Genomic DNA, 9,135 nt, shown 5'->3' on the forward strand with positions numbered 1-9,135 from the left:
TCACAGTATTTGTGCAACTCTCAAAGTACATATTCAGTACAGTGTACATCCCTCCCCTCTGATCATGTCAGCCTTTATTGGCTGTTCGGCTGCAGCTGGCTGTGCCATTTTTGTTTGTGCTGTTGGCTGACTTGGCCGCTATCTTTGTGGAAAATATATGCACAAGGCTTTTGAAGTTTTTTCCACAAAAGCAGCAGAACTGTGCAAACATAAAAAGGGTGATGCAATTCCCTCCCTTTCACCTTGTGTGAAATTGTCCCTTCTATTGTTTATGACAGCTGTGAAGTGGAGGATGAAGACTCAACGTCGTAGAAAGAGCTGCGCCACTGGGTTGTTGGAATAAGATGTTGCAGTAAAAAAATTATAGCTGGCCTAAAGAGGAGCACGAGCTTGTTGGGTTTGTTTTGTTTTATGCTTTCAGTCCATTTGAGAGAGTACTTCTCTGAGCTGAAGGGCTTTGTTGCCAGACAGACGTCTGCCTCTTCTTCACTGACACTTCTCTTGGAAGTGTAGGAGTTAACTCATTGATAGGTGTCCGTCCTCACCATGATGAGTTGCTCTTCAGCGTTGTTTTGTGACTTTGAATGTCCCTGCTGATGTGTTTGTTCTGAGTTTTGTTAGCTTGGCACCCACTCAACAGTATGATTGCTGCTGGTGTTGATGCCCCATTCTCAGCTCTGCAGTGATGTATAATGAATCAAGCACACATCCTCAACTCTCTGACTATGTAATAGTTTCCTGCTTCCGACCGGCACAAAAGGCAGAATCACACTTAGAGTACCCAGGTCTTGTGCCAGCTCCTTGGCTCACAGTTTCACTCCAACACTGAGCCCCAAGGGCAATTCCTATGCCAGGATTGGGGCTCAGTGAGGCTAATTGTGTGTGGAAATGTAATGGCTGACCTCGGTTTAATTCCCCCAATACTTGGCTGGATGCTGGAATGTGGGTGATAGGACAGACAGCAGCCAGAGCTGCTGATGTGGAAAAGCAGGAGGTGATGAAGTGTGAGTAATAAGGGAGATTGAGGAGAAGCTAAAAGAGAGGAATGTGTTTAATTAGGTTGCTAATGAGCTTTTTAATGCATCAGGGGAGGGCGTACCCGATGCTGCGATAGGCAAATAAGGAAAGGGATGTGTGTGTGTGTGTGTGTGTGTGTGCGTGCGTGTGTGTGTGTATGCATGTTATGCTACGTGTCACTGTGTGCAGATGACATGCCAATGATTAATTTATGGCCTCATCTGTATGCAACAGCAAGAGATAGTCGGAGATGGAGCGGGAGAGAGAAGGGATTGTGTTGTCAGAGCATGATTTACAGAGCATCTCCTGCACACCCGAACATATCGCCGCTGCTGCTCCTCACCTGCCATTGGCTGCTCAGTGATGTTGAGGCAGATAATGGAAGGAGAGAGAGAGAGAGAGAGGGGGGGGGGGGATATGAGGTGCGGTGCTATTTGTAAAGTATCTTCAGCCACAAGGGCCTAAAACAAGGACACTGGCCTTGGAACAAAGGACACCGTCTCTGCAGTGCTTTTTCCCAGAGAGTTGAAAATTATGTTGAACTTTTATTAAAAATGAAAAGATAGATTTGATTTGGCATTTGAGTTGGATAAGGGGGGATCAGCAGCATTCAGTTTACTGTGGTGGTGCCGCAGGTTGTAACCATGGTGTATACCAGTCACACTAAGATAGATTGGACCTTTAGCTACTGGCCGGGAGCACTTAGAGCAGCAATAATGAGCTGTATCTCTTGTTTAAAGAGGACGTGAACCTGCTTCTGACCTGTGTGTCTTTGTGTTGGCAGGGACCTGCTGCGGCTCGGAGGGACACTGCCGGGACACAACAGGAAGAGTCCAGAGAGCAGCCAGGAAATCGTTAGGCAACAGATGAGCCAAACTCTTCCCATTCGAGTGTGAGCCACTGCAACCGGAGGGATACAGAGTGAAATAAACTACCTAGGAACTCTGACATGAAGAGCCTGTTGTAAAATAAAAAGATGAAAGAAGGAAGCTCCAGCTCCGGAGAGAGGACCACTTTGGAGATTTCTTTCCAGGAGCAACTGGAGATTTAATGTCCGTTAAAAGAGAACGTTCCATTGCGGTGTGTGTGTTTATTATTTGACACTTGTGGATTTGTGACTGTTGACATAAAGCCAAACTTCTTACCGCCCCTCTCAGGTTGTGTTTGCATGTCTGCATGTTTTTTCTGCTGGTTGGGAATCAGGCTTTCCTTCTCTTCAAGAGAGCTAACACACACACACACACACACACACACACACACACACACACACACACACACACAGAGGCATACACACAGGCATACACACGCATACACACACAAGAGGAATCAATGTCTAGAGAGACACAACAGTGCCAAGATGAAAGCAAACGTTTGCTTAATGACAGCTCTATAGACCTTCAGTTTTTTTGTTTTTTACCCAACCTATTATATTCATTCTTTTACTGTTTTGCTTTTTTGGAAACAAAAAAAAAAACAAACTTTAATCCGCTTCCTCTTATACTGTCTTCCACATGTAATGGGAGATATACGTGTTACTATTCTGTACAAAGCATCCAAGTCTTCACGTCGTCTCTCCACCAGGAGGGGAGACATTATTGACACTGTGCGGGACACGTCATGTGCATGCCAAAGTGGAATTGTCTTCATGAGAAAAATCAAGCAGACATACCAATAAGTTCCACATTAAATGTTGCTTTTGGTGGCATTTTGCTGTATGGACTTTTAACGTCCATGTTTTCTAATTTGATTCATATACGCATTGTTTTGAATGCTAAGTTATGACGGATCCTTGCAGAGAGGTGTTTTTGTGTTTTTTTTACAGGGGCTTAATGTTTTTTATTGCAATGCTTGTGTTTTTTCATACATTAACTAAGCAGACAGACATGAATGAATGAGATGAGATGGAAAACTTCTGTTCAGACAGAACCAAAAAAAAGGAGATTGCAGTTTTTTTTGTTTGTTGTTTTTTTGTTTTTTTACATGAAAAGCTCCTGTGATAGTGCAGAATTTTATATCTTACTTTGGCAAACGTGTTGAAATTGTAAAGGTCACTATACAGACAAAAGCTTTACAACCTTAATATTGACCTGACATACAAACATTGTTGTAAAGCTCATGGGTTCATTTCTCCTGACATGTGTCTTCAGCATGCCAGCTGTATTTAAACACTATATTTCTATTAGACCATTTACAACTATCTGACCTGACGTCAGCCTCTCTGTGACCCTTGTTTACACGCTTGTTTGTTTATTGTCAAGGAGCAAATAATAGGAGAGATTACAGTTCAATGGTCTTTACATATCTGAAACTATACTGTATGTCACAATGAAAGAAGAACATGTGTGTCTGTTAGGGCAGACTTTTTCCTGTGCAATTAAAAGGTGTATTAGATTGTTCAAAAAAATGCCAGAAAACTAGAACAAAAATAAGCATTGCTCTTTCAGTATTTTTACGATAATCATATGCAAATAAATTATTAAACAGGTCTCTGGTATTCTCTTTGATTTCTGTGAGTGTTCACCAGGCTGAAGTTTCAGGTCTTCTCTCATCCGGCCGAGGGATGAAAAGAAGGAATAGCAAGTGTGTTTTACCTCCTCAGTCAGAATATTACAGCAGCTTTGCATTGACTCATTACGTTTTAAGATTAATCACAGGCCGCTTGCCAAGTAACGAGGGGATTTTAGTCTGTTTTGCTAGAAATGCGTCGAAAAGGGAAAGTTAACGTCGCTTCACCAAATGTCATGTGTAAACTATCAGCCACGGCACAAACCTCAGCAGTGGTGTGATTTATTTGTTTCAGTGCAACCAGGGTTTTGCATTACATTCACCTTAAAGAAGCCTCCGTGGAACCTCAGTCAACCGAAACAAAAAAACCTTTGTTGACAACTTCCAAATTGACTGCTGCAACTAATCATGGTCGGCTTGATGACTTTGGACAAAGAAATGCTACCATTCATTGCGCTAACTTGTCTGGTTATTTTTTCAGTTCATTGTCAATGGACAAAACGAAATGAAGAAAAAAACTTGAGAATTCTCATTAGTAAACCAAGGCCTGTAGGCTGAAGGGAACGCTAACACCTCCGCCTCTTACCTTACATAACATAATCATCACAAAAGGATGTTCATGGCAACAATAAAACAGATCAATGACTGATCATTTATTTTAACATTACCAGTGTGTACATATAAACTTCAATTTTTCCAAAGCGTATTTCATGATCGAGTTATTCTTATAGTTTTGTTTGCCTGTTTTGTTTCACCATTTGTTAACATATTTTGTTTTCCCATTATAAATGTTCCTCTCATTAGCTATCTTCCTTTTAAAAAATATCCGAACACTGAGCAGTCATAGTCCATTTTAATGTTGTACATAATTTGTATTGTACTTTAGTCTACTAAGTCCAGTCTCAGGCAGCAAATGGAAGTTGGTGTCTTGTTCTTTATATGTTCTCTGCTGCTGTCACAGAGCGCGTCTTCACTGGGTCAATGCAAATGTCCTCCGAAACACACAGATTGAAATGTACAATTTATGCAGACATGGAGCCACTGCATGTAATCCCACTGGGTGACCCTCCAAGTGTGGCATTTATTATTTGTGTCAAAGCTTTACAGATAGACACTTAGTGGTAGTATAGCTGCGTTTTTGCTTTGATGGAAGCAAGAAGATAAGGAGGAAGCCTTCCAGAGAAAAAAACTGCCCTATTTTATGGAAGCCCATTGTCAAAAACGCAGACGGGGATATTTTAAACGTTCTCCATTGCCTCTCAGATCTGACACAATGTCAAAAGTTCGACTTTGCATCCTGTTTACCATGAAACATTTGAAGCTTTTCCAGCGTCTGGTTCAGTGCTCAGTAGGGAAAACGTCTGCAGCCTTCCACCGAAGCAGAGCTGGATAGTAATATTCAACACTGCTGCTTCTTAAAGATGATGCAAAATGGCAGCAAACCTAAAGGAAAATATCTCATTAACATATTACACACCATTAAGTGATGAAAAATCAGTCGAGACAGTTTCTCACAGACATTTTAATGAGCGTGCTTGGTGGAGAGAAAACTGAGGGTGTGATGGCAGGATGACAGTTTTTATTTCATGGCTGCTGGTTGCTCGTCAGTGACCTGACAGTTTGCAGTTCGACGTCAAATCCCTACATCACCAGAGCGATAGCCACGATTACCGTGAGATTAACTGCGGCTCAGCTATTAGATTGGATGCACATAATCACACGCAAACACGAGCCAAGACAGGGCACAAAGAGAGGCACGCTGCAAACACACATATGCATATTCATACGTGTAACTACACACTTATACTGCTCCACAACCCCCACCCCTTGACTCTTAGATCTGGTGGATTGGCAGTGATTTGCCAGATTTAGCTGCATCTACTTGTGTACCCCTTCTGAATGTGCCAGTCGGTTCTCCTTCAATCTCAAAACACTCGTTCTCCATCCTGTCCAAAGCAAGTTTAATGCCTCCAATTACAGGGGGTCTGCAAGCAGGCAGATTTGGAGCGAGGAGGTTTGGCAGGAGAGTTTGCTACGCATCAGGGCCTTTTAACAGAGTAGTGATTTGCTGGTGGTGATGCTGAAGCTGCCTGTGCCGACTCATCAATGGAAAACGACCCTCTTTAGGGTGAAGCGTGTGCAGTTCTAAGGCAAAACTGAGGAGAGACACAAAAATATCAGGCTTCTAATGACTTGATACCAGCTCTTTTTCACGCTATGTGAGGAGGAATGTCTGCATCTCTGCACCGCAAGCACAAATGGAAATCAAAGTCTTTTCAGCAATAATCTTTCTATAAAACTGATTCTATTTTAATTGAATATTCTGGAATACTGCACAGCCAAGTGTCACGGTGTAAAGGCAGCAAAAGGAAGAAACATGGCACACAGACAAGAACTGCAGCAATGATGAGACATAACATGTAATGATGCATTTATACGACTCTCAGGTGAAAACGACTCTCTCCAAAATGTTCTCTGTTTATTGAAATCATCTTTGCTTTGACCTTGACTGCCAATGACTTCCTTTTTTTTTTTAAAGGCTATCGTTGTAGAGTATGAAGTACATCATTCTGTAACACTGGCAATGTGGAGTTCTTTAAAGGTTAGGGGAGCCTTTTCAGGGACAAAAAGAGTGAAACACTTTGGGGAAATGAATGTAGCGTGTTCCCTCTTGGTCTTCTACAGAAACACCGTGTTATCCTACACTATGGGAACAATGTGCTCAGTCCTTGTGGAAGCATTCTTTATTCCCTTAAACTATACTTCAACTTTGTTCCTCAATGTTCTCTTACTGTCAACCTGAATCTAGTTAGTACTTCACATCTTGACCACTTCGAATAATTGGGGTAAGAGAGATAGGGACCGAAACGGAATGACCCATCATAATTATCTGCTAAACATTCTCCGAACCAATTTAACGTTCCTGTTGTGTGAAATAAAGTTCCACTCTCCTTTGCAGAACTGTGGGCATGTTACAAGTCCTGCATCAGATGTATGTGATGAGAATGTTCTTCTAACATAGAATTTGTTGCAAAACTTTTTACTCTCAAAAACGTCTTGGTGGTGTGTGACCATAAAATGACCAAAATCGAAAGTCAGGGGCATTTGAACTTTTATAACCTGAAGAGGATATTTCAAGAACAAAATTCAGAACAAAAGTTCAGGGCATTCGAGGAACATTATGCAACATACTCAGAACATCCCCACCAATGTGGGTTGTTTCATTTTTACAAACCCTTTGTGAACCCCAATTTTATTCATGCATATTTCGTTTGATATTATGTACCAGATTGAGAAAAATCTCCCTTTGCAGAATTAAATTGTAACCTCCACATAGCATGAAACAATGCATAAGTAGTGCACCATAGTCTGACCTTTATAAACTCCATCCATCCAGCCATTGTCTTCCACTTATCCTGTTAAGGGTCGCGGGAGGGGGGGGGGGGCTATGGGTGAGAGGCGGGGTTCACCCTGGACAGGTCACCAGTCCATCTCAGGACCAACACATAGAGACAGACAACCATTCACACTCACAGTCACACCTACAGTCAATTTAGAGTATCAATCAGCCTCGTCCCCTCTTGATGTCTTTGGACTGTGGGAGGAAGCTGGAGTACCAGAGAGAACCCACACAGGAACAGGGAGAACATGCAGACTCACACAGGGCTCGAACCCGGAACCTTGTTGCTGTGAGGCAACAGCACTTACCAGTGCACCACCATGCCGCGCACCCTTTAAATACCCAAATTCGTTATTTATATCTCACTTACAAAAGGCATAAAAAAATTCTCTTCAAAGATATCAATGACATATAAAGAACCTTTAGAAACTGGATTACAACTGAATTACATCTTCAATTAATTGGAACCAGATAATGGAAATCTTGTTGGAGGTAATTCATTACTCTCCTCTTCATGTGTTACACTTCTGATTTTTGAAATGTTTGTCTTTGCTGCAGTGCTGCATCTATTGACGACTATAACCAGGGAGGCAGCAAAACATCTCATTACAGAAACTGTCCATTTTCCCCCAAATGATTTGTTCATATTTAATTAAAAACGTCACCTCACAGGAACACTTTTAAAGAGAAGTGTCCATGTCTGCCGAGGTAAAGACATTTTACCTGCTAGCACTTTCTTCCTGAAAGCCTGGAGTGGTGCAGTGGCTCATAATTAGCATGACAGTGCACTTTATTCTCAGAAAGGCTTCTCCACCTCTGCTGTGTGCTGCTGGCTGCATCTCTGCAGTGTGAGATTCATTAAATGGACTCTGAAGCCCCGTCCATTGATTAACGGGTGTCAGTAGCCTGTCGGGTTAGAGAGGTGTTAGTATCAGTGAAGGGGATACTCGCTGATACTACTCCACCCCCGCCCCCCCAACCCACACCTCATACATACATGTTGCTGCCAGGGATGCTGCTGTGGGCCACAAAGACCTACAGATTGAGGAGAACCATCACAGAGCAAATGATATCAGGCAAAGGGGGCAAGGAGGGTGGAGGGTGGAGGGTGGAGGGTTGAGCGGGTGGGGATCATGTGTCCTTTTGAAGTTATATGGTCACCCAAAGGGTATTTTTTTATTTTCACTTTTATGCCAGCCACTTATATTTAGCTTGAAACTAATGGTGAATGACAGTTAACAACAGCTACTGCAAGAACACAACAGCAAACCGCCCCAGTGCTCAGTTATTCACTAGCTATTTGATTTGAGCAAGAAACGATTTAATGACAACCCTTCCCTAGTGTTGTATTATGTTAGCTTCAAGTTAAGTGTGCGTGTCTGACTCTTTCTGCATTCTGGAGTTCCAAAGAAGGGATGTGGCGTTGAAGAAAGTCTTCAAGGGCTCAGAACACCTAATTGTGAATACTAGAGAGGCAAAAAACACTTTGGGAAGATCATTAAGTTTTGAGTTGTATTCTGTTAAAGAATGTACATTTTAGGGAACAAGCCTCTTCACTCACTTAAATGTCTTCATGCCAAGATGCAGTGTAATAATACCCCTTCCCTGACAACACACACTTTTCAGCAAGGAAATGGTAATGTGTCTAAGTATTGATTAGCTGTAGACAAAAGAGTATTTGTTGGATACATTTGGTGAGTGCCGATGAAAAGAAATGAAATGGGTGATACCACCCTGTGCTATAATGAAACAACTCATGATCGGACCAGATATGGAGGTAGCATACCAATAATTTGGTCGCACAGCTGTAACTTCATCAACATTAGACTACATCTGCCCATTCAAATTCTGTCAAACAATCAGGATCGGCATGGGCTGCAAAAACCAGTTTGCTGTCTGGGTTAACCTAGCAAAAAGACATGCAGGCTTGTCAGTTAGAACCCTTTCAAGAAATATCCAGCCATCAATACAATGGCTGTTGGTTTTCTGATTTTATAGTTATTGTATTGGCTGGATTTAACCATCTGAAGTTGTGATTAATGGTTTGTCATCACAGTTAGTTAAACTTGTTAGGCAGAGGCGCAAAAGAAAAAATGACTTGGCTTAGGTAGAGGAAGCATCATCAGGTTGATAAGATAAGGTTAATGTTGTTGTTCATGTTGCAGATATTCAAACAGCTGCAAAGACAGGCTGATTATGCTGGTACCGCGATG

General features: G+C 42.0%; 1 protein-coding gene across 1 annotated transcript in view; it reads left to right on the plus strand.

Annotated features, from left to right (window-relative positions):
* Positions 1-3,496, plus strand: part of ephb3a (eph receptor B3a) — a 32,174-nt gene extending 28,678 nt beyond the window's left edge. Inside the window, exon 15 of the mRNA XM_086203208.1 lies at positions 1,802-3,496. Coding sequence (XP_086059334.1) covers positions 1,802-1,913 — 112 coding nt within the window. The 3' untranslated portion in view covers positions 1,914-3,496. The remainder of the gene's footprint in view (positions 1-1,801) is intronic.
* Positions 3,497-9,135: the final 5,639 nt, after the last annotated feature.

The sequence above is a fragment of the Aulostomus chinensis genome, chromosome 5 (assembly GCF_037954235.1).
Source record: "Aulostomus chinensis isolate RoL2024-O1b breed Wild chromosome 5, RoL_Achi_v1.0, whole genome shotgun sequence".
Classification (NCBI taxonomy): domain Eukaryota; kingdom Metazoa; phylum Chordata; class Actinopteri; order Syngnathiformes; family Aulostomidae; genus Aulostomus; species Aulostomus chinensis.